This window comes from Hesperophylax consimilis, chromosome 14, assembly GCF_061612785.1.
Source record: "Hesperophylax consimilis isolate HC1 chromosome 14, BYU_Hcon_1.0, whole genome shotgun sequence".
NCBI lineage: Eukaryota > Metazoa > Arthropoda > Insecta > Trichoptera > Limnephilidae > Hesperophylax > Hesperophylax consimilis.
The window spans coordinates 13,521,212-13,548,330 of NC_142849.1; the positions used below are offsets into that span (position 1 = coordinate 13,521,212).

A 27,119-nucleotide genomic window follows, 5' to 3' on the forward strand; every position below is an offset into this window, starting at 1 on the left:
AGGCGCCTGCTCGTATAAAGGCCTACAAAGAAAAACTGCCAAATATCCCTTTACCTCCTGAGCCAGTAATGTACACGTTGGGGTACATGGATCGAAGCTGCGATGTTTTACCATGAACATTTTGAAGCCATCAAGGGTGTTATCAATGACTTCGATAGTGCAGAGGCTTTGGCAGTTTTCCAGTGCAAAGAATCGTTTGACGACGCCAGTATTAAAAAAACCTAGCTATGATTACCACTCATTTCGCCTACATACCTGCAAGTATAAAAACGCTTGAAACTCATGGATTGGCATTGAATGCATCTATTCAGGTTATGAAGGAAATTCGCCTTATGAATTCCTCGTTGCCAAAGCTATTCCCGAGTAAACTCAAAGAAAAATTTGAAAACATACTGAATAATAACCCAGGGTTTGAACCTTTGTGCCAAATTGATAACTTCATCAACGGGGCAGGTGAAATTTTGCCCGGAACAATAAGTTCAAAAATCGCACCCAAATTTAAATTCTGTCCAGCCACATCAATAGACATAGAACGTTCCTTTTCCGCTTACAAAAATATATTAAGCGATCGTAGACACAATTTGTCTACAGAACATTTAGAACAGTACTTAGTCATATACGTTTTTAAAGGTAAATTCTAAATTTTATTGTTAAATACATTTTATAATTGATATTTTCGAAAATATAATTGTTATCCTTGAGAACTAATAGCTTAGTAAAATAAAAAAATATGTAAAAATACGTATATGTAATATTCTTATTTTTTGTCGTATCTTGACAAACTAAAAATCTAGATGTCAAGATACACATTGTTATAACTGCTATGTAATAAAACTATGTAATTGAAATTCAGGCGAGCTTGCAAAATCTTTGCAAACTCCCAAATTCAAGCGTCTGCCTTCGGCTATACCACCGGCAAAATGAATATGCAACATTTTGCGGTGGCCTATGTACGCGTTTGTGGCGCGGATAGAATCCCCACCCTTTTTCGTTCGACAGCCAAATGTCGGCTGCGAGTCAAGCTTATTGAATATAAGCAGCAAAAGCAAAAATATTAAATCAGTTCAACTTTACCACCAAAACAAGCGTTTTATTTCAACAAGTAACTCCTGCCCACCAACTGCCTCACCTCGCCTAGTCTTCTGCTCCAAACCTTCTGATGTTACCTCATCAAGACCAGCCGGCCCTGCTTAGGAAAACCGCCAACGCCAGAAGCGAGTAGAGACGACAGCACACCCAGTGCCCAACATTCACCGAGCACCGGGTGCGGGAGGCAGGTTGAAATAATTTCAAACAACTATCATCATCATCGGCCGTAAAGGAGCATTCCCATCGGTTGAAGACATGGTTTGGAACCGGCGCCCAAATCTACAGTCTTGTGCGGACTCCCGTCCAGTACATACACGTTAAAATCAGTATCGAATCAAGCTTACCTACAAGAAGTGCACGTTATTATTCGCTCCAAATAAAAGTAAAAAAAAATCATAGCTAAAAACCTGTGGAAGCAACAAAAAGTTATATCGGTGTTTTACCGTTGATCTATATAGTGAAACATCCTATTTACTAATCAAATTTATCAATTAAACAAGTGATAAAAAGAACAAATTGAAATCAAGTGACAGTTCAATGCCATTGTCTCAATGGTAACAAGTGAATTTAAATAACTTTCTTTAATTTCCCTGTTTATAAATTCCCTGGCGAGAGATAATTAAATAATCACAAAGTGTTTCACAATTGGGATCTGTGTGATAGTTTTAAATAAACATTATTAAAAGTGATCTCATAATAACTTGAAATAATAATATAATATTTATCTAAATCACTCGAAGACTTGTTTCCTAATATATTAAGCTAACTCCACGGGTACATGCAAGCCTGTCGTAGTGTTGTGGTCACCGCGCTTGACTTGTTTGCTAACTGCAGCTGTAGACGGACGACCTGAGATCGAACCCTACATAATCCAAACATTTTTATTTTTATAAAATTAATACCCAATATTCGAACCATTTAAAAATGAACAGACAGAACAAAACACAAAAGAAAGTGACATCTGGCGACTCTGCTGTGGCTAGACGAAATGTTGAAGAATCTTAAAAGTGAGCTATTTGTGTACCTCAACTCACAAATAGTAGAACAATTGGGGGACATCAAGACCAAGCTGGGGGATTTTGATGAACTCAAAACTTCACTTCAATTCTTTTCTGCGGAGTATGACAGACTAAATAAAATATGCAACATAAATGAGGCAGAAATCAAAAAACTTAATGCTGCGAATGCTCATCTTCAGCAGAGCCAACAGGAACTTCTCACTAAACTGAATGATATAGAGCAGTCAAACAGGAATTGCAATGTTGAGATTCAGATGGTTCCTGAAAAGAGGGATGAAGTAATCAAGGCTACAGTGTTAAAATTGTGTACCGCTGTCAATTACACATTAAAGGAAGATGACATTAGGTCCTGCCATCGAACACCTCATCATCCAAACGCCGTTTCAGGTTCACGACCAAAGAATATTATTCTGGCTCTTCCCAGCCCTCGTATGCGTGACGAACTTCTATCAGCAGTGAAGGCGTTCAATCGCAGGAATGCTGATAACAAATTGAATCGTCAGCATCTTGGATTCCCGGACTCCTCTCCAATTTATGTGTGTGAGCACTTATCTCCACACAACAAGGATGTACACGCGGCTGCCAGGCGCGCCGCTAAAGACATTCGCTTTAAGTACGTGTGGGTCAAGAGTGGGCGCATATTCTTGAGAAAGGATGATACGTCTGCTTCTGTGCTTGTAAAAACCAAAGATTCTCTCCTCAAACTATCATCCAAAATGCAATCGGCAAACAACTCATCCTCAACGCATTAGTTAATGATGCAATAATATAATTCTCTTCTTTGCTTTCTACACTTAATAATGTTAAACGTTTATTATCAAAATGTAACAGGACTGCGCTCCAAAACGAATACATTTTACATAAATATTACCAATAATGATTATGATAACTGAATCTTGGCTTGTGGAAAGCATCGCCAGTGAGGAACTATTTGATAATCGTTACATAGTATTTAGACGCGATCGTAGTGAGAATAAAAGAGGAGGGGGAGTGATTCTTGCGTTAAAGAAACACCTTACAGTTGTAGAGCGGAAGGATTGGGAATCGAATGCTGAAGACTTATGGGTGACAGTTATTACTAAAAATCTCAAAAGGATCAATTTGTGTTGCGTTTATATTCCACCTGAAGCCAATCACTCCTGTAACACTTATGACTTTATGGATAAATTATGTGAACTGCGAGCGCTTCATCGTGATGATAATTTTCTTATAGCGGGTGACTTCAATTTACCTTTAATAAACTGGTCAATAAGTAATGATAATAATATGAAAATTACAAATAGTCATCAATCTGAAATTATTTCTAAAATCTCAGACAGTCTTAGTTTTAATGAGCTTTCACAATATTATACTTTTCCGAACAACAATCACAAATTCTTAGACCTAGTTTTTAGCTCTTTCCTTGTAATCGTGTCACATACCTCCAAACATCTTATACCTGAATGTAAATATCATAAATCAATCATTATTGATATCAGTACAGAGATAGAAATCCCCATGGTAAGTAAGAAAAGAACAATAAATCTCTTTAAAAAGGCGAATTATGAAAATATAAACAATGTCTTCAACAATTTTGATTGGGATGTTGAATTTTCTAATCTAACAACCGATATAGCTATTAACCGTTTTTACGATATATTGGATGAAATCATTCACTGTAACGTTCCATCAAAAAAAGTTCAGGATAACAGCACATATCCATATTGGTATAACCCGGCTTTAATAAAATTAACGAAAGAAAAATACAGAATATTTAAAAAGTGGAAAAATGGTCAAATCCTTTAGATTATCATGAATTCTGTGTTCTGCAAACGAGACAAGAAAAGTTTCGAACGAATGTCATAGACAATTCATAATAAATGCAGAAGTCAAAATATCGCATGACCCAAAGAATTTCTGGTCCTATGTTAGAAGTAAAAGAAATAGTACGGGGTTACCCAACACTATGAAACTAATGAATGTAACTGCTAACGATCCTTTAGCTATATGTAATATGTTTTCAAATCATTTTGCATCCACTTATAATCATAATGTTACTCCAAAGACTTTCGCTAATAATCCCCAAACTGATAATCCTATAAATATTTCTACTATTTCAATTTCCAAGGAACAGATAGAAAAAATAATTAATGATATCTCATGTTCGTTGGGAGAAGGATATGACAAAATACCATCTTACTTTATAAAAATGTGCAGCAAGCAATTATCTAAGCCTCTCCTACTGCTTTTTCAATCATCACTGAAAGAAGGCATCTTCCCAGACCGATGGAAATGTGCTCTCATTACACCAGTATTCAAATCCGGCTCTAAAAACGACGTCCAGAACTATCGGCCAATTTCAAAACTACCTATCTTCAGTAAGATTCTTGAAAAGATTATTCATGAGCAACTCTATGACTGTGTTAAGTCTGTTACAACTGATAATCAACACGGCTTTGTGAAAAAAAGATCAACTGTATCCAATCTTGCAGTATTCACCGAACATATTTCAAAATCAATGGACAAACGAATCCAAGTGGATGCTATATATACAGATTTCTCCAAAGCATTCGATAAAATCGACCACAGCCTATTATTATCTAAACTTTTAGCTTTAGGAATACACGGTAATTTGTACCGATGGCTAGTTTCATACCTAAACGGACGCTCCCAGATAATAGCAGTAAAAGGTTTCAATTGAGATTGTCAATGTACCTTCAGGTGTCCCTCAAGAATCTCACCGGGGACCGTTGCTTTTTACTATATTTATCAATGACATTGTAAAATGCTTTAAGCATGCTAAAGTTTTACTTTTTGCTGATGACATGAAATTTCTATTAACTCTATTACTGAATGTTATAAACTGCAACAAGATCTTAATAGGCTTAATGATTATTTTACTGTCAACTATCTCCACATGAATACTGCCAAATGTTATGTAATAACCTTTACAAAAAATAAAATTGAATATAATTACCATATTACAAACAGTCAACCACTCAATAAAGTCAATCAAATTCGAGACCTCGGTGTACTGATTGACGACAAACTTTCATTCAAGGCACATGTGGATAAGATTGTCAAGAAATCATTGAGCATGTTAGGATTTTTATTCCGTATCGGAAAGGAATTCAACAATATCCATACACTCAAAATTTTGTATTACTCCTACGTCCGTAGTCATCTTGAGTACGCTTCTGCCATATGGAATCCTTTTTATAACATTCACACAAAACGCATTGAAGCTGTTCAAAGAAAGTTTGTACATCACTTGAACTTCAGGAGACAATTACGTTATTACAATATGGAAAGCTCTATCAAGCACTACGGACTTAAACATTAAAAAGCAGGAGAGACACTGCGGACATGATTTACTTACACAAAGTCTTGAGTGGTCATATTGACTGTCCAGCCCTTTTTTCATCAATCAATATTAGAGTCCCAAGTAAGAAAACTAAAGACATTGTTTCATATCGAAATTGCTTCAACGAGTCTCAGGCAAAATTCTTTCTTACTAAGAACTTGCAATCATTATAATAAAACTTATTTTGATGCTGATATCCTGTCGTGTACCTTAGGAGCTTTTAAAAAAATTGTTAACAGAGTATTGTAATAATTAACCCTTTTCTAAATTTAATACATTTTTTTTTTTTTTTAAAGAAAGACAAACATTCCCGGGTTACGAATAACCCAACAATGTTTGAAAATCTCCTACTACCACCACAGAAAGCCGAAAATGTTGCTTGTGTTGTGATGGAGGACTTAGCCAGCCGAGGAATCGAACACGCGACGCTCGGGTGAGAACCAAGCGCTATGCCCACTCAACCACTGACCGGTCACATTCATCCATTACATTCATCATTTATTCATTATCACTCTTATATATTATTTGTATTTAATATCAAATGTACGTGTGTGTATGTATGTATGCATGTATGTATGCGTATGTATGTATGCAACTATGTATATGTGTGTGTACGTATGTATTTATATGTGTATATGTATGTGTATGTATATATATGTATGTATGTGTTTATACGTATATATATATATGTATATATATATATATATATATATATATATACATTTTCTCTTATTATTTCCTTGTTTTTAACATTTCTTTGTTTTTAACCTTTCTTTGTTTTCTTTGTTTGTTTATTGCTTTTTAACCCTCTTTATCTTTATTGCATGATGTGAACATTGGTTATTGGGTTGTAACCTAATTCTTTTACTTATTTTTTCTCTCTCTCTATGCATGTTATGTTATAAACCTGTTAATGTTCCTAGTAAAATTAAAAAAATAAAAATGCCTAAATGTGTAATTAATAGTTGCAAAAATTCATCAAACCATTATAGGAAAGGAAATGGCTTATCTTTCCATCGGTAAGTTATCACAAATCTTATTATTTTTGACAAAATTATTCATGTTAATTATAATCACGTGGTGACCATACGAATATCACGCAATCAACACGTGATAATTATTGATGTATTGGTTGAATAGCGTTGACACCTGGTCAATAGTTGACACGCATTGTCACGCGCGACAGTGTGCGTGATTTATTTGAACGGTGCATTTTGCTAATCAAGGTTGTATTCATTTGCTAATCAGGGTTGCCTCGCGGGTAATATCTGCTTCGCCTTTTCGATTTTTAATATAATTGATAGAAATAAAATTGAGTCATTTAATTCATTTATTTACTCTATGTGTATTTTCGCTTAGGTTTCCCCACGAACCGGAAAAAATGGAGAAATGGTTAGAAGCAATCCGTATGCAATTATGTGACTATAACTGGGTACCATCAGCAGGAAACCGCGTGTGCTCTAACCATTTTCACCCAAAACAAATATATCTAACTGCAAGCGGCCTCCAATGTTTAGACTGCAAAGCCTTTGCCTGTTTTTCGGTAATTATTTTGTTTGATTTTTTGAGTGAAAACTTAAACAAGTTTTTTATGGATTGATCAGGTTTTAATTGATCAAAAGGCAAGTATTCAATAAGACTATACTTTTTCAAGGAGGGTAATTAGTATTCAAGTTTAAGCATATTTTGTGATTGACGAGATGTGGTGATATTATTCAACCCAAACTAGTTGATTTTTTGTAATGACTTATCTGTAAATACTAAATATTCTAATGTTGTTTCTTACTACCTTAACGGCGATGTACTTTGACCTGTAGGCCTGTAGTCCTGTATTAACAGGAAAACAAGTATTTTGACCAGATTTTTTTATAAATGAACAATATTTCATATCAGTAAGTTTTCTCCGTGTGTAGAACAGACTCAGCATGCCCTCATTGCGTCCGTGTAATAGAGATGGCAATCGGTGTGTTAACACTGGATTGTCAATTACACGGACCATCCTCCTTTGCACAGAATCAAGTAGGTTTATCAAGTATTGTGGGTTCCAGCCCAGAGGTGTCTCCCAAATGCAATTGTTGGGCGTACTTCAGATTTGTATGGGGTTAGCAGCAGGTTACTATTGAAGAATCTGCCAGCCCAATACAAGACGCCCAGTTTGTTGTGCGCCAGATTCACTTGGGCTTCTATAGAGCTTCGATACTTGAGCTGGTCTGATATGGAGTCTATTCAATGGCTGATTTTTTTTTTTCATTTTCTTTCTTTGTTGTTTATTTTTATGAATATATTGTATAAACTACATAAATGTAATACGAACAAGCCTATTTGTACGGCCCTACAAGCGTAAATAAATACACAAGTATGTATTGTAATCATGTAACCTCCACCCTCCCTTACCCCTGACCCATACGCTCTCTGAAGCTCTGTCCTCATCATTGCTGCTTATTCATTTGCGAATCGGAACTCGAGCTGAACTACGAATTATGGGAAAGGAACGAAGCAATATTAGGTTGCTTCGTTCCTTTCCCATAAGTCGTGGTTCAGCTCGCGTGTGAATACGCAACATTATATGATTTATCTCTCTCTTTATGTATCTTACATTATATTTAATGTAAAGTCGTTTAGTACTTAGGTAAATTTTCAATAATGCTATCTTGAAGAAGGTTGACACCCGTATTCAGAGTCGATCCTTAAAGTTGTCTAAGTCAAGTGTCAGCCTTACCTAAGCAAAGGTAAGAACCGTCCTTACCTTTAACGCTTCTATACAGAGTCCACACTTTGAGCTTCCTTTCCTCAGGTAGAGACCTTTTGTCTACGCCGAAAGAAAGGTGTGACGTCATCCGAAACTTGTCGATGTCCTGCTTCTACGGAAACAACATGCCCCGTTTTGGGACAATCTGTGTGTTTATCTATGCTGTTGTCTATGGATTTAGTTCAAGCGTCTGTCGTAAATAAGTAAATAACATCGGCCTGTCAAAAGTCTCTGTTACATCTTCAGTTGAGTGTCTCGAAAGTTTCCTTTTTAAACAATGAATTCTCGTATTATAATCACGCCGAGTGAAAGGCAATGTTTATTAGATTTAATAAACACATATCCTGCCGTTGCCAGCATTTCGACTAATCATCTGCAACTTGGCGAGAAGAAAAATGCGTGGGCCAAGTTGACAGATGATTTCAACTCAATCGCCGGCAATCAAAAGGTTTGTATCTTTTGTAATTGAAATACTAACTAGCCATCACGCCGTTTCCCCACAGGGATACTCTTTTTTCATTCATATACATACTCTTCTATTGTTCCGATTCCGTAATACTATTATAATACTGTATTATTGAATTCCTTCTTAGCGGACCCAAGCGCAGCTTAAGAAATGCTGGGACAACATTAAGTCAAAAAGGAAGATGGAGCTCTGCGAGGAAAAGAGGAGCAGGATGAAGACGGGAGGGGGCAGGCTGTCGCCAACTGTCTCTGATGAGCATCATCCCGTTGACAGCGTGCTGGACTTGGCCACCAACGTTGAACTGAGCTTTAGCAACGACAGCGATCGCGGTTAGTTTAAGAAAGTTATGTGAAATATTTTGGCTACTTGTTTATTTAACTTTGACCTTATTTCTTATAAAGTATTGTTTAAGTTTCAGATACCGCTGTGCCCAGCACCAGCACGTCTGCTTTATTCAGCATGCCATGGACTGACCAGTCGACGGAAGTGCCGGTGTTTGGTAAGTCAATTTTTGATAATATAATTGATTCTTATCAATTCAAAATGTGATTTGTTGTTAGATGGTAGTGTTCGCATTTCTCTGTAGGAACTTATTACATAATTTTATCAGTTGTCATGCTAAATCTTAAATAATTTTCGAGATAGAAATATTGCAAAAGTGTTTTTAATTTTCAGATATAACAAAAACACCGGAGGAAAGTTCAACGCCCCAGCTCAAGACGAAGACACGTCGCATTATAGCCAAGAAAGGTGACTATATTTACCTCTCTATTTGCTGTGATTACTTGCATTTTCGTACAAAGGTTCAAATAATGCTCGGAGTTCGGAGAGCTTTACTTTAACCTCTCGTTTTCCACCATAAAGAAAGAGGGGCCCTGTTGAAGATGCTGTGTGGGGAATGTTTTTGAGGAAGGAGTGAAAATGGGTCTTGAAGAGACCAATGTTGTAGGAGGGAGGAAAAACAGAGGCCAGCAAATCGTTCCACAGCCGAGCTGTTGATGACAAATGTCATCCGTGTACATGCAATGAATATGCTAATATCGATCACTTCGTCGGTAATCTGGCCTCATACAAAAGATGCATTAAACTTAATTTGTTTGCTAGTAGGTACCACGATAATACATCATGTAAACATAATATGCCTACCAGTACTGCACTCTAAAACTATTTAATGTACTAGAAATCATAGGTACTTGAAAAATTTATCAAATCGGATGACATAATCCAGGATTTCTTACTTTTTATATTTAAATCTTTGTGGGTACCTTTTAGAGATAATTTATATTTCTACATTTTTACTGTTTTTTTTCTTACTTTAAATTTTAATTTTTACTTGTAATTTATAGTTTGCACTTTATATTTACTTTACACTTACTTACTTTACTGTGTAAATAAATAAATATGTTGGGCGCGTGTTTGGCGTGTTTCCCGACTGTGCACTATGTCATGGGGCACAGAGTGTTATTTACACAAATAAACCTGTTATTTACATTGATGACTAATCAGCTTGCAATTTTGTGTTGTTTCACTAATCAGCTTGTAATTTTGTGTTGTTTCAGACTTGATACCATCTAGTGGGCAGGTGGTTCGGGACGAGGGCCAAGTGCGTTGCCTCAGAAGCACCAATCTAACAAAGTACGATGAAGAAATGCACGTAGTAAGGATGGAGACTGCCCGGGAGCAGAGAGAGACTGCCCGGGAGCAGAAGGAGACTGCCCGGAAGCAGAGGGAGACTGCCCAGGAGATTGCCCGGGAGCAGATCGAGACTGCCCGGGAGCAGAGGGAGACTGCCCAGCAGATTGCCCGGGAGCAGATCGAGACTGCTCGGGAGCAGTCGAAAGGAGCTCGTCTGCAGAACGAACTTATAGAACTACAAATAAGAAGAGCGAAGGCAGAATTGGAAAAAGAGCTCGCCAATAAATAAATATGAATAAAAAATATATTAATCTCCAATAAATGTTTTATTTATTTTCCATTCTGTTTCAATTTTTTTGATAATGGACATTATTAATACATACATAGGTATATATTTAAGATAAACCCTTGTGCTCTTTCATAATTCAATACACAGCATAATTATAACATATTATAAAAAATATGACTTCACTACTCATTACATTAGATAAGGTGTCCTTTCACAGCATGACATTACACAGCACAATTACTATGCATTAAAAAATATGACTTCATTAGTCATAACATTAGATATGGTGTCCTTTCACAGTTCAATACACAGCACAATTACTATACATTATATATGGTGTCCTTTCACAGTTAATTACACAGCACAATTATTATACATTAGATATGGTGTCCTTTCACAGTTCATTACACGGCACAATTACTGACGTCACTATTCATTACATATATGGTGTCCTTTCACAGTTCATTACACATCACGTAAAATTTCTTTGGATAAATGCATCTCTTATCGTTCTGCCTGAAGCAGACTGCACCACCGAATTGACAGGTATATTTATACCCTCAAACCGCCCAAAATGCTGGTCGTTTGACGATATACATAAATTATGCAAAATGGCACACGCAACGATAATGTTTGTAGTATTACTTAGTTTATTTTCTAATTTCCTCCTCAGACAAGGAAATCTCCTCTTCCATACACCAAATAATCTTTCGACTACATTCCGTGTGGAAATTTGCGCCTTATTATATTTTTCTTGCCCTTCATTTGCAGGATTTAATACTGGTGTGAACATATAATTTGTCTGGCCATATCCGCTGTCCCCGAGAAGAATGCCTGTAATCCTTTTCTCCTCAAACTTTAGGCGGCACGCGCTGTTTTGAAATATCCTGGAATCGTGGGTAGAACCAGGCCACCTGGCAACTATGTCCAAAAATTCCAAACGTGGACCTGACACAGCTTGCACATTCAAGGAGAACCATCCTTTCCTGTTGCGAAAAGATTCCCCTATTGTTCGGCTTGGGCTCTTGATGGCAATGTGTGTACAGTCAATACATCCGACGACTCCTGGAAATTGGGCTCTTGAATAGAAGAGTTTCCGATTTTCAGCGTAGTCCTGGGGCCGTTGAGGAAAATGAATAAATTCAGTTATCCGTTGCGCCAATCTGGAGGAAATCTTTTGCACTACTCTGCTGGAGGTTGGTTGGCTCAGTTTGTGTAGATCTCCCGCAACAATCTGGAATCATATAAAAATATGTAGGTAGTTAATGAACATTGAAAATAATACAAGATGAACACTCCATCTAGATATTTTGTACATCTAAGGGCATCTGGTTAATTTTAGGTTGACATCATGTTTTCATTAAATAATATATGCATTCTTTCATTCTTTGTCGATTTCAAATCAGTACAGACATAATGTAAATAACAAGTTTCAGCATCACAAAATGTAATATTTTCGTTTCACAAAAGTAGAACATAATTTGACAATAGATATCTAGTAAAAAAGACGCATTTACCTGATAATTACCAGTAGCGTAGAATCGCAGCGCGATAGCTACCTGAATAACAGGAGGTATGGGCAAGCCTCTATTATTAACTAAAGCGTAATTCGGAAATAATAGAGGAATTAATATATGCATTACAGTTGTTTTCTCCAACCGATAACGATCCTTAAATTGCCGGTCACTGTAAAACTCCACGGGATTTTCAAAATCGCGTAAATAACGCCGCACGCTGCCCATATTGTCCGTGCCAACGTCGTCACGTGTATTGTATGGATCAACGATGTAATCCAAAAACTCGTTATCCATTTCCATGATCTCCATTTCCATAATCTGCATCTCCATTGTTTTATGTTTTCAACAGCAACAACCGCAACAACTGGGAACAAATCACCGACTTAGCAAGGCAAAGGTACCCTACCCACCAACCTCGAGTTTTGACAGCTAAAAGTCAAAGTAAGCAAGTATGCGCGTGCGCAGTGTCGTAGAGACTTCCATAGTGACGTCTCTGAATACAAAATTTTTTGAAATCTTGAGAAAGGTAGCTTCCTTACTAAGTGACGTCACACCGACTTTAGGCGTGTCTCTGAATATAAAACGGTGTTTTTTAAAGGAAAGGAAGGTTTCTTGAACTAAAGGATCGACTCTGAATACGGGTGTGAGTATCAAAACTAGTTGACACAATGTCTTAATTCTAACAAAGTGGTTGAAAACAAAATAACTTTTTATTTAATGATAGTAGTATAATTATTTAATGATACGTAGTGTTGTTCTAGTCTCTATAATTTTTATGTTACTGTTACGAGTTTTGCTAATATTAATTTATATTCATCAGCTTTAATTTTTTTTGTATAATTTTCGATAGCTTACTAAATATATTCTGTTTTAAGATGCATGCAAAAGCCCGGCTGGGCATAAAACCAAATAAAATAAAATGATGTCAAGTCACAAAGTGATTGCTTTATTCAATGATTATATACTATTCTATATAAATACTATGGTAAATTAAAAAAAAAACCTAAGCATAATAATAAAAATGTATACGTTTTTGGTTCTATAGGACCTGTACAGAATTCAAAAACACAAATAAAATAAATTAAAACCATTATTCATTAATTCTTTTCCTGATTCAACCACTATTCAGCACATAAAATTTGCTGAAGTATTAGTTACTTTATTGCTTTATGTCCATATTACAACACCTCTGAGAACAAATTCTCCGTGGTTTTGCTTACGAGTTTGAACGCTTGTACAAGGAGTTTAAACCGAGTTGGGTTGCTAAGTTCATCTCCATATTTGTGACGTACCTGTCTCTATTGGCTGACAAATGAACAAACTACATGATGAGATTTGAGGAATAACGTTGTGCTGTGTTTTATATTGTATGGAACGTGTTTATACTATCTAGGTTTTCGAATTCGATGGAGAGTGGAATTGTGAAATTACTCCTACGTGGGGTTATTTTTTCAAATGAATTTAACTAGACAGTGCTAATTCTAGTATAATACATCAATATAATACCCAGATTAACTATTATGGGCTATGTTTCCGGGAGGCGAGGTAATAAATCTACCACCATGGGACGAAGTATAGCCCTACCGCCTGAAGTTGAGAAACAATTAGCTGAAAATCTACATGTTATGGTGAAATATGGATTCAGTCTTTCAAAAAAGGAAGTGATTGAGTTAGTTTCTAAATATATTGCGTGCAACAATTTGAAAACCCCTTTCAAAAATGGCATTCCAGGTCACGGTTGGTTTGTGGGGTTTTAATAATTTAATAATTTGTCAATTAAAAAACCCCAGCCTGTTGAATATGCCAGGAAAAGGGTGTTAGATCCATTCATAATAAATGAATATTTTGATATTTGGACAGATACAATCGAAAAAATAGTCGTTCAAAACCGTCCTCATCAAATTTAGAACTTGGATGAAACTAGTTTCTCTAAAGATCCTAGCAAAACAAAACTAGTTGGTCTTATTGGATATTAGTGTGGGCCGATTTTTTTTCTTCGGAATTTCATTTGATGCTACTTATAAAAAGTTGTCTTTGTATCTAAAACATCAAAATAATATACTTTAAAAAAAATCAAATAAATTGCCTGTTGGAGAAAATATGCAAAAATTTTTTTTTTCAGTCTCCTTATAAAGTATTCTGGATCAGTTTAATCATGTGCATTTATGAAATCTTCTTTAATAAAGTATGTAGCTTTACTGTATATAACTAGAATCTATTATTTTTGTAGTAATACGAAACAAAAAAGTTCCCGCCCGCAGTTCCTAGCCTCGCCGTCGCACGGGCTGCGCGCTTTACTCGCCGTTCTGTATTTGCCCTAGGCCTTAGTCCAGGGGGATATAACTCCGAGAAAAAACTGGGTCAGAAAAAAAGACACGGAAATCTCTATGGCTATGTGACGTATATTTTGCACAAACCAGTGCGCAGTTCATGCATGTGTATACGCCGCTGTCAAAACATGAAAATGTCGAAAACTGTTAAGTGAGATGTGAAAGGATGTACGGACACTACATCAATTCGACATAGGTTTCCGAGTTTTAAGAAGTGCCAAATTCTGTTTCGCGAATGGTCAATAAGGATTAATAGATTAGAATTTATTCAGAACCCGATGTTGACGACGTACGCAAGAGTGTGTGCATCGCATTTTGCAATTGATTGCAAAAGATTGAACGGTGCGATAAGAAAGCGCGCATTGCAAACACTTAATCTTCCAGGTACGAATCTATCTTTGTTTGTTCCTAATGTATTGTATAACTTATCTTAATTTAACCTCAGAATTGAATCTATTTTTGTTTTTAGACCGTACCTGTGACGAGAGTATTGTGCCAGGATTCTACAGCGCATATAGTGATGCATTCCAAGATCATGATTACATTTTACAAGGTACAAATGTCTTCTATATTACATCGACTTACCTTATTAATTTTATTCATATTATTATTTAATCAAGGTTTTTATTTCAGAGCGTAATTTCTTCTTCAAACCCAGCGGTGTGCCCGTTGCTGCCAAAAGGGTGTCAGAAGATTGTGAAGGTACATATTATCTGTTTCATATTAAGTGGAAGGAAATAGTGTTCTATGTTTTGTTTTGCTAATTTGATAAATATTGTTATTTCAGGGCGTAATTTCTTTCCCAAACCTAGCGGTGTGCCCGTTGCTGCCAAAAGGGTGTCAGAAGATTGTGAAGGTACATACCTATCTGTTTTATATTAAGTGGAAGGAAATAATATTCTATGTTCTGCTATGTAATATGTAGATCATTTCTTCAATAAGAATTTTTTTTTTCAGATATGTTCGGAATTGTTCCTGGACCCAGCAGCATTGTACCTACACGTAAAAACGATGGTTTTCTGCGTAAGCATACTTATAACGTTTTTTTATCATAATTTTTTGGTAGCCTTTGTTTTGAATAATATAATCACATGTTGTGTTTTTATAGGTAAACGAAGGTGCAATTTAAAATACATTGGGTCAGCTGCAACCCTTTCTCCAAAGAAAAAGATGTTGCATTTGGAGATTTTGAGGACCAGGCGTCAACTAAGAAAATCGCAACAAAAAACTTCTTTCAAAATTAAATTCACTTGCCCTTCATAATTAATTCATGGTGTGCAGACATCAAATCAAATCAAAAATTATTTATTGTAAAATAAAAATTACAAAAGGTGTAGCTTATGGGTAGACCCCATTTCATCAATAAGAAATTAACTGGCAAAGATACAAGACAATATGATGGACCAGATTCCTTGGAAAGAAAAGAAAGATGCTTGGGATGAAAAACTTGTGAAGTGGCAACGGCTGCATGTAGGTTCCAAACTACCAAAAGAGATATATGAAATAATCTTTATCCTCAGGTAATAAGAAATGGTTTCAAAAAAGTAGGATTCATCCACTAGATAGGATGGCTTTTAATATGGAAAAATGCGATCCTTTATCTTTAGCACGCTGGCAAAATTATGATTCTAAAAAAAAATCAACGAATGTATCATACATAGAAATAATAACTACTACTGATTTTGTAATGTGTATTTATGAGGAAAACATAAAAATAGATAAACATCAATAGAAAATATTGAAGAATTTTATGCCATACCTTCCACATCTAAAGAAGTCAAACCTTTTAAAGAACAATTTGTATCAGATGTTGGAAATGACCCAATTCAGTATTCCGAGTTTTCTACTTATACTACCAAAAATCAATCCCTTAACCCGTTGAAGAAGATTACAATTTTAGAAGACCGAATAATTAAAATAGTTAATTCAGATTTTCTGTGTTCTGTAAAGGTCAAACGTAGGGAGTGTGGCGAACCCATCGCTCAGGGAGTGGAAACACGACCTGCAATAGCCATCCCAAGCTAAGGTGTGGGATACCGTGCTCAGGGCTGAATGAAACTGGGGAACAGTGTCACGAACGGTTCCTCCGAGACACAAGGTCGCATCTCGGAGTATACAGACCTTACCCCGGCATTCGGGGCTCTGCTGGGGTGGACCTTTTATTTCCCTAGATACTCGTGGGACCAAATATGGACTATAAAAACAAAAACAACACTGACGAGGGACCTTTAAGGAACCTAGGGGGAGTGGAAGGAGGAGTTTAGGCTGCCTCGGTGGACTCATCCCTCTTGGGGCCTTTGAGGAACCAAGAGGAAGTGGAGAGGAGAGATTGGACCACCCTGGTGGACTCTTCCCTTGAGGGTCCCTCTGGGAACCGTAAAGAAGGACCTCCGACGGACGCAACGCGGCGGGATCCCCCAGGGGATACAGACGTGGAAATGCAGAGACCATCAGGGGACCTGGAAAATAACTTCTTTAAGAACCCCCGACTCCAACTGGGGCCCTCGGGGAAGCAGCGGAGAGGGGGGGACTTAAAGAAGAGCCTTACTCCAGCAACCACCGCTGCGGAAGACAAGGCAAAGTCCCTGTCAGATGATGTGAAAAGAATTCACATCAGTAAGAAACCCAGTGGGGCTGCGAGGAGAAAACTAAAAAGAGAGAAGCAGGGGCGGCAGGAAGGAAACCAGAAACAACCAGGGACTGTAAAAGTCCGCTGGGGACAACCAGGGACCTCGAAGGCCGGAACCAGCAAACCAGGGACAGACCGGAAGCTAACGGGGAACGCACAAGGTAACCAGGAGCAACCTGGAACAAAAGGAGGAGGAAAAGAAGGCCGGGAAGAGGAGAAGAACCTCACCAGAACCTAAACCCTTGGGGCTTTCACCGGGAAATGCCAGGAAAAAGCCCCGAGGAATTCTCACCTCTGCTACCTATGCGGAAGCCGCAGGAAATAAAATTAGGGTGGCTGTTGTTCATAGAAACATAGAGGAAGAATTCACAAAAGAGCAGGAGGCACTCGTGAGGGAGGCGGCCGCGGATCTGATTTTGAGCATCCCAAAGGGGCAGTTCAAACCCAGATTCGACGAATGCTTCACTCAGAGGGGCGCCCTGAAAATGACCTGCTCCGACAAGGAGTCAGAGACATGGCTGAGGGAGATGGTGCCGACCATACGGAAATGGCAGGGCTGCGACCTGGAGGTGGTGGGGTTGCAGGAACTGCCAAAGTACGTAAAGGTTAAGGCAGTAATCCCCGAAAATGGAGCAGTAAGCACCGAGAGGTTGCTACAACTGCTGGAGAACCAGACTCCCCGGCTACACACAAACAAATGGATCGTCCACGACTCGATCAGGGATAAGGACATGTATCGTCTGATCATGAGTGTGGACGAGGAAAGTGTGAAGGTGCTGAGGGAGATGGGGATGACGGCCCATGTCGGGATAAGGAAGGCCACTTTCACGGTGCGCCCTCCTAACACCGAGGAGCGTAAATAGGAGGAATGACCTAAGGATTAGGCAGTAATGGCTAAAAACTTACAGTTCATTCAAATAAACTTGCACCGCAGTCCGGCAGCGACTGCAGTGCTTAGCAGTAGTCACCCGGGACAGTGTGGACGTCGCGCTGATTCAAGAACCCTGGACTTATAGGGGGAAGGTCAGAGGACTAAACATGAACAAAGGTCTACTCTATTATAACGAGTCGGGGGACAGACCCAGGGTCTGTATTCTCATCAGAGGGATACCTGGCACACTGGTACCCGAACACTGCAGTAGGGACTTAGTGGCGGTGAAGCTACAGGTCACGCTGGACCAAAGAAGCAGGGAAGTAGTTGTGGCATCAGCATACATGCCCTATGACTCTGTGGAACCACCACCCTCAAGGGAAATAACGAGACTCGTCCAGGACTGCAGGGAGAAGGGTAGGGAACTGATACTCGGAGCAGAGAACAAGGCTCTACATCTTGAAGTAGCTTCTGTCTTCCGAATCTTTTATTTCAGCGCTACGTCGATTTGTAGGTCGACGAGGTTGTGTAAACGTCATACACTCAGATTGCGGCACGAATTTCGTTGGAGCTAAGACTCAGCTCAATTCCTTTATGCAGACTGCTTCACAGTCAGAACAAATTGAGTTCCGTTTCAATCCACCATCGAGTCCCCATTTCGGTGGCGTATGGGAGATTCAGGTTAAATCGGTTAAAACTCATCTCTATCGCTTAATCGGTAACCAAACGTTAACTTTCGAGGAGCTGACGACACTATTCGTGGAGATTGAGGCCATGCTAAACTCTCGGCCTCTCTACCCGTTGAGTTCTGACCCAAACGATTTGCGCATGTTGACTCCAGGTCATTTTTTGACTTTGGAACCCTTGACTTCCGTGCCGGACGAGGATTATACTGATCTAAAAATCAACCGTCTGAGTCGATGGCAACTCATTCAACGTTTCCAACGGGATTTTTGGAAACGTTGGATGTTTGAATATCTCCAATCGCTAACTCAGCGCGCCAAGTGGACCAAAAATTGCAACTCACTCTCTGTGAATGATGTAGTGATAATCCGAATCGAAAATACTGTCCCTTTGCACTGGCCTCTCGCGCGAGTCGACAAATTGCACCCAGGTCCCGACGGCGTTGTGCGTATCGCTACGGTTCGTACATCGAATGGTTCTCTTCTCACGAGACCATTAACCAAATTATGTCCATTGCCTAGTCAATGTGACTAATCATCTTCGCTTTCGCGGCGCATTCTCTATCGATTTTCGTTATTCTTATTATTTTCATTATTATTATTAATATATATTTTTTTTTTCTTTTTCTTCTCTCTTTTCACTGTTTCTTTGTTCACGCAACGTTCCACAGCATTGCCCGTTTTAGTTTCTAAATTTTCTTTAAAATACACGTTGTTGTATTTTGGTGGGCGGAATGTTCCGTCACGCCGATTGCTTTTGACAGGCTGTGTGCTAACCAACAGTTTCGCACACGTCAGCTATAACCACGGAGTGCCGTGAGCCGCTCAGTCGCACAAAAACCGTTTGTCCTGTCAAAACACCATCGCCGGTTTTTTATCGGAATAATCACTCAGTACGCATTTTATCGCAATTTAATCACGATCACCGTCCCACAAAATAACGTACCTTTAGATAGGCTTGGGCAAAAAATATCGATGTATCAAAATATCGATATTTTTTCAGGAAAATATCGATATAAATCAGCGATATTTTTTTCCGCGATATATCAACTTTCGATATTTATTTTTAGGTATCAAAATCGATATATTTTTTAAAGCTCTGCTGTCTTCTCATGCGTCACATCATGTCTTTGACCAATCTGATTTCTTAAATTTAATTCAAACGCAAACAAAAATTACACTCTATGACCTGCTTGTCTATTTTGTTCATCTATGACAATGACACTGCTTGTTGGTTTGGTTGGTATCACTGACTGCGTGTGTTGGAGTGTTGGTACTTGGTAGATACGTACGTTGTTTGTTGTTTTTGTGCTGTGGCGGGCGACTGGCGAGTAAGCTAAGCGTAGCTCATTGTTATTTTTTGTTATTTATGATAAAACGTTATGTCTGCTGTGTGGAAGTTCTTTACCAAAAAACGGAACAACGAACCTGTTACTTGCAACTTGTGCGGTAAAACGTATAAAACTTGTGGAAACACTACAAATTTGGCAACACATTTAAAAACGAAGCAACATTATGCTTATTTGCAAGTGGTAAAAATACAAAATTCATCGAAAACCGAAAAGTCTAGCAATGAGACTATAGATTTTGCGTCGGCAAACTTTGATGATGATGACACCAGTGTTGATATAAGTCTCAAAAGATCCAAACTAAAATTGCAATAATTAGTCAAATTTTTAAATAGGTTAAGAAATTATTTTTGTTCTGTTGACTATTGTCAGGTTACTTTACTAAGATCAAGTACTCCAAATACGAATACTTCTAATGACGATTCCCAAATACAAGAGATTAGAGAAAATTCTGCACATTCTCCAAAAATCCAATTCTTCAATGAAGCCATAAAAAAAAGAAAGCAAGAAATGCAACTTAAGCAACCTACATTAGCAAGCTGTTTAGAGAAAAGTTCAAGCTTTGAAGGTAAGTTAGTGCCACGGTTTTAAAAAAATAATATTTTTATCTTAATTTTGATAATAATAACATTCATACATTCCGATAAACAAATTAGAGTGATTCACAATATTTTAGTGATGTTCCTCAATCAATTTGCAAATATATCGCTAGTTTAGACGTGACTTTATTTATATTTGTGTTTTCAAACTATTTTTTTTTTCTAAGTACATATCAATTATATTACTTAAGATAATTTATATATTTCAGAAGGTGGACAAAAGCATTGTGAAATTACACAGGCATTAATTTACATGATATGCAAGGACAATTTGCCAATGTCGTGTGTAGAAAAAAAGGGACTACAAAAATTTATTCGCACAGTTTGCCCTCTCTATAAACTGCCTTCAAGAAAAAAGGTTGTCTTTAAATTACTTTTGGTCTAATTTATATTTTTAATATTTAATCGCAGTGAAATAACTGATACTTTTTACTTTCAGGTAACTCACTTAGTACAAAACAGATACAATACTACAAAGGAGGTCATAATAAAAACATTGAAAGAGATATCTTTTTTATGTTTCACAAGTGACATACTTACAATTACTAATTCTACCAGAAGTTTCTTAGTATTGACGGTTCACTTTATTGACATCGTAAACGGATCGCCTGTCCTTCAGAGTTTGAACCTATGCGCCCAGAAACTTTCTCAGGTATATTTGATGTACTTTATAATTTTTAACCCCACCTCTAAATTATTTTGATTTGCAATTATTACATTTTATACAGTGTACAAATATACTTATTTTAGGGTCATACAGGACAGTACATCCAAGAATGTTGGAAAGAAATATGTGAAGAGTTTGAAATTGACAAAAATAAAATTGTATCTATTACCACTGATGGCGGCGCAAATATAGTGTCAGCGGTACGATTGTTTTTAGGTGATAATCATCGGATTCCCTGTATGGCTCACGTCTTAAACCTTGTAGTTGATGGAGTACTGAAAGAAATTAAAGAATTTTCAGCACTTACCGATCACGTCAAAACCATTGTGACGTTCTTTAAGCAGTCAGTCAACGCTATGGATCAATTACGAGCTGAACAAGAATCATGTGGAAAAAAAGAAGGTGAGGTGTTGACATTGATACAAGCTGTCAGCACTAGATGGAATTCTTGCTTCGACATGCTAGAGAGATTCGTTAAACTGTCTGCACTAGTAGCTAAAATTTTAGCCACAAAAAGCCAAACTAACAAGAATACACCAGATATGGTTCCATCGTCGCAACTTAATGTAATACGGGATTTTATTGCTCTTCTTGGCCCTTTCAAAGAAGCTACTGAGGAAATAAGTGGTGCGAATTATGTAACGTCAAGCTTAGCCATTCCTCTTACAACTTTAGTTACCCAAGTAACAGATCAAGCGACTCCATCGACCTCTTTAGGATTGATTGTAAAAAAGGCTTTACTCAAAAAAGTTGAAGACAAACTGGCTCCTTTAGAACGAAGTTCTTTTCTCTCAGTAGCTACTATTTTGGATCCTCGGTTCAAGCGTATCCACTTTACCTCGCCAGTTGTCGTGTCAAATGCTATATCCAAAATTAGTACTGAGATTCAAGCAGAACATCGGCGTAGAGGACAACGTTCTCCGGATAAAAATCCTGATCAAGCAACATCAGAACAAGCTAGTGGGTCCTCTATCTGGTTCAGACATGAGAAATTATTAAATCTGAACATAGCTACGTCAGAGGTTCCAAGCAGTGGCTGTGTCCCCAATGAACTGAAGCAGTATTTGGACCAACCACTTTTAGAAAGAAAATCTGATCCAATCAAGTTCTGGGTAAATTGCCGACACTTCACGCCGGTTCTCTCAGATATCGCTCTAAAATATTTGATTTGCCAAGCTTCTTCAGTGTCATCTGAAAGAGTAGCTTCAATGGTGAATTTGGCTGTGCCAAATGATAGGAGCAGATTAACAGGGGAGCACATCAAACAAAGAGTGCTCTTGATGTCAATATCAGACAAATACTGGTTTGAATTATGTAATTTTTGTTGTGTTTATGATGTTGATTTTTTTCTTGGCTTTATGTACTTATTTTTTTAATAATAAAACTGATGTCAAAACAGCCAGATGTGTATTTGCTTTAAAATTTCGAATATTTTGACAATTTTTATGGATAATTGCTTATTGCGCAGAAAATATCAATATATCAACATATCGATATTTTTTAGTCAATATTTATCGATATATTTTAAAAATATCGATACGATATATATCGATATTTTTTCCCCATTTGCCCATCCCTACCTTTAGATCAGCCCTGGCCAACCCGCGGCGCCCATACGTGTGGCCCTGCGGTCATGTATGAGAAATATTTTTTTATAAGTATTGGGTACTTCAGAATGTCTTTAAAATTACATCCAAGTTATTAAAACCAATATTGTTTTAATTATTACACCAAATGCTCAAATTCTGCTGATTTATATTTTCCGCGCATACTTCTCGCTCGAGAAATCGCTTTCTGGATGAACAACAGATGGAGCGCATAAATTCTCATTGTTAACACGTCCAGTGCTGAGCCCGTAGCAGGTACGGGCGATACAAAGTTCGCGGGATGCGCTGCCCGTACAAGGTACGGGCATCTTATAACTTACAGAAATGATAATAAAAAAACATTAGCACAAACGGATTGTGTATATAATACCGTCAGCATGTAGGATAACTTTAGTATACATCTATATGTTGCGCGGGTCGGTCGCTATTGTTTTTTTTCTACCGTAGTACCGTTGTGGCGAGTTTACACGCGACTTTTTCTATACGTTTCACACAACTACAACGAATTATATGTGTGTGCGGTAATTGTGATTGTTATTGACTTTATACAAAGTGTCTCCTTATTTATAAGTATTTTTTATTAGACTTTTCGTTATTATTTTTTGTGTGTTCGGACTTTTGAATCAAAATATTGTGTTTTAGACTACAAGTAATTTATATTGAATTCATTTACTATAAAGTGTTTTATTATTATTTTTGTGTCGGACTTTTGATATTTTTTTGTGTTATACATACCTTGAAATATGGATCAGCCATCAACAACCAAAAGAGCTAGGCTAGATGACGACTTTAGCGACACCGATAGTGATTTTGACGATTCGGGAAGCGACTTAGAGATCTTCCCCGAATCGGATGAAGATGACTTGGAAGACATGGATAACGATGAATCGGATGAAGATGACATTATCCAGCCAGTACCGGCAGCATCACCACTGCCTCCAAACCAACCATCAATGTCCGAACCAAGACAGTGGTCAAATTCACCCAAACCATCACATCACATCCCATTTACCGGTGTATCTGGCATAAATTTTATGGAAGCAGGAAGAGAACCGATCAACTTTTTCAATGCCATCGCCAACGATGACTTGTGTGAGATGGTCATCAAACAAACAAACGATTATGCGGTAGAGGTGTTATCAAAGTCGAAAGGTGATAAAAGCCGAATCACAAGGTGGAGGGACCTAACAATCGAGGAATTCAGGAAGTTTTTAGGGCTTATTTTCCACATGGGAACTATTAGGATGAATCGCCTAAACGACTATTGGAAGAAAACTCATTTATTCAACCTGCCAACATTTTCTCAATACATGGCTCGAGATAGGTTTCTACTTATCCTTAGAGTGCTTCACTTCAATAATAATGAGGAAGAATCAACAAGTTTAGGAAAAATTCAGCCACTCATCGATTTTTTCAATGATAGGATGGAGATTATATATACTCCTAGTAAAAATCTTTCCATCGATGAATCACTGGTGCTCTGGAGAGGAAGACTATTGATCCGTCAATACATGAAAGGGAAAAAAGCGAAATATGGCATAAAACTGTATATGTTGGGTCAGTCAAATGGATTGGCCCTAAAAATAATTGTTTATGGTGGTGCAGCAGACATCGAACTCGGTGGTAAAGACCACACCAACAAAGTGGTGAAGAAATTGATGGAAGGAAAGACTGGAGTCGGGCACAGTTTATACATGGACAATTTCTATAATAGCGTTCCATTGACGGAGCATTTATTAGAAAACAAAACATTTGTTACTGGGACCCTCAGATCAAACCGCAAGGACACACCGAAGGAAGTTACTGAAAAAAAATTAAAAACCGGAGAGTCTACCAGCATGTATACAAATAAAGGGATATGCGTCACAAAATGGAAGGATCGACGTGAAATTGTGACGATATCTTCCGAATTCGATGGGCAATTGACGAAAACTACCAATCGTCGAGGAAAGGAGGTTTGTAAGCCAAAAATGATTATTGAATACAACAAACACATGAGCGGCGTAGATTTTCACGACCAAATGTTGCCTACTATCCATGTCGTCGAAAAACTTTGAGGTGGTATAAGAAACTGGGAATTCACATTTTCCAATCAATGCTAATAAATGCTTACTATCTGTACAATGCACAAAGTGAGCGTAAGAAAAGTCTATATGATTTTAGACTGGAAGTAATCGATAATTTACTTGGTCCTCTTTCTGCCATTCCTCGTCCACTAGTGTCAAATATAAGACATTTGCCAGCCCTATGCGAAAGAAACGACAAAGGAAAAGTAAAAAAAAGGCAATGCAAATATTTCTGGGAAAAAAATCAAAAACGGAACGATTCTAATTATTGCTGCAAGGAATGTCCACAGATGCCTGGATTTTGTATCGAACCCTGCTTTAGGAATTACCATGATGAAAATAATCTATAAAAACCCCATTGTTTCATTTCAAACCGATAATTACCTGTCCACTACTTTAGTAATTACCACGATTAAAATAATCTATAAAAACCCCATTGTTTTATTTCAAACCGATAATTACCTGTCCACTGCTTCAGGAATTACCATGATGAAAATAATCTAGAAAAACCCCATTGTTTCATTTCAAACCGATAATTACCTGTTCACGATGGTTTTGCCTGCACTTTCTCTTTTTATAACAATACTATATAATTACCCTTTTTAGGCGGTCAAAATCAATTACCTGTTCACAGCTTTAGGAATTACCATGGTGAAAATAATCTAGAAAAACCCCATTGTTTCATTTCAAACCGATAATTACCTGTTCACGATGGTTTTGCCTGCACTTTCTCTTTTTATAACAATACTATATAATTACCCTTTTTAGGCGGTCAAAATCAATTTGTTGTAACTATACTATATATGACAAACTGCATGAACGTGGTGAAAGCAAAGATTGTGTGTAAGGACAGGATAGTCTGGCGTTCTGTTTTCTCTGTTTACCCCCGTAGTAGTAGTAAAAAAATGAATCTTGAGTTTACTAATAATTTATAAAAATATGAACGATGTATGAATGTGAATGAGGCAAGGAGTGTGTGCCAAGACCGAGTTGTTTGGCGGTCCGTCCTCTCTGCCTACCCCTGCGGGGAAACGGCGTGATGGTTAGTTAGTTAGTTAGTTATAAAAATATAATTTCTTGATGAGTAAATAGTACAGTAAATGTCTCGTGTAAACTCACCATTACGCAATGACGCCTACTATTTTGTCCTGCCAATTACATAACAACTGGAGAGTATGTAGCGCTGTCAGGCAGTGGAATTGGTAGGTGTGATCCCCAATAATAAACCAAACATGCAAAAGTCCCAATTTTTTTCGGATTAGGGAAGTAGTCCCGTTATGAAAATTTCGTATTTTATCAGCACAGTTGGTTTACGCCATATTAAAATAACGCAGTGAAAGTGTTAAGCGTAAGAAATACCTCAATCTGCTTGGAGCGTCGCCACGGGCAGGCGTGTGTCATTTTTGTAACTACTCGGTTTTGACAGGGTTCGACAGGTTGAGATTCGTCATTATTCTCCGATTTTTGTCAACGTGTGTGATCTGTTCAGTGTATTGCAGCTCTATAATACTACTCTATAGTCTCGACGTCTAGTTATCTATAATAGTAGTATTCAAACGAGACAAGTGTTTTAAGGTGAGGCAAGATGACCAAGAGTAATCCTTTTGGGAATTAGTAGAGCTCTGGACACACAACTTGTCCGATCTCGTAACAGTTTCCTCACCACCTAGGATTCTTGCTGCAGATTCTCCATACTCTACCTTCGTCGAATGTCACAGCGGTGCTGCCAAGGTCTGGAATCCATGAGAGGACATTGTGTCAGCGCTCTACTAGCAGCAGACACATACCTGGACGGATGACGAACCTCGTGCTGGCACTGTTGGTGGACGCCGTGCACTCTCTCGCTGTAGCAGCTGGACCAGTTTCCTCAAGACCTAGGATTCTTGCAGCAGATTCTCCATCTTCGTGTCATCCGTTTCTGTACTTCATTTTATTTAACTTAATTTCAATTTGTAATATTTATATTTTTTTTGTAATATCTGCATTAACTGTAAAGCGCCCCTGAGGTGATATCTCACAAAAGCGGCGCTATACAAATCATCCAATAGATAAATAAATAAATAAATAAGGACCAACCAGTGCAGATTAGTATTTAGATTTACTCAAACTAATGCGATCGTACAAGTTGCGTGTCCACAGCTAAACAGGTGCACTTATTTTAGTGATATATTATTAATTAGTACATTTATTTTTTAGCCGTTAAACATGATT

General features: G+C 37.6%; 3 protein-coding genes across 4 annotated transcripts; all 3 read left to right on the top strand.

Moving 5' to 3' along the window:
• The first annotated feature begins 2,077 nt into the window (after positions 1-2,077).
• On the top strand, positions 2,078-2,860 carry LOC149417917 (uncharacterized). Its single transcript, XM_089639865.1, has one exon. The coding sequence runs from the start codon at positions 2,078-2,080 to the stop codon at positions 2,858-2,860; it is 783 nt and encodes a 260-aa protein (XP_089495991.1).
• Positions 2,861-8,108: 5,248 nt separating this feature from the next.
• Positions 8,109-11,065, top strand: LOC149417918 (uncharacterized). 2 transcript variants are annotated; one of them, XM_089639534.1, is made up of 5 exons: positions 8,109-8,648; positions 8,794-8,995; positions 9,079-9,165; positions 9,342-9,416; positions 10,226-11,065. In XM_089639534.1, the coding sequence occupies exons 1-5, from the start codon at positions 8,478-8,480 to the stop codon at positions 10,588-10,590; spliced, it is 900 nt and encodes a 299-aa protein (XP_089495660.1). In that variant the 5' UTR covers positions 8,109-8,477; the 3' UTR covers positions 10,591-11,065. The 2 variants fall into 2 exon arrangements, with proteins under 2 accessions (XP_089495660.1, XP_089495662.1); XM_089639536.1 differs by having other exon boundaries at positions 9,085-9,165.
• Positions 11,066-18,104: 7,039 nt separating this feature from the next.
• On the top strand, positions 18,105-22,808 carry LOC149417919 (E3 SUMO-protein ligase ZBED1). The gene is made up of 2 exons (XM_089639866.1): positions 18,105-18,401; positions 21,319-22,808. The coding sequence occupies exons 1-2, from the start codon at positions 18,105-18,107 to the stop codon at positions 22,609-22,611; spliced, it is 1,590 nt and encodes a 529-aa protein (XP_089495992.1). The 3' UTR covers positions 22,612-22,808.
• The last annotated feature ends 4,311 nt before the right edge of the window (positions 22,809-27,119 follow it).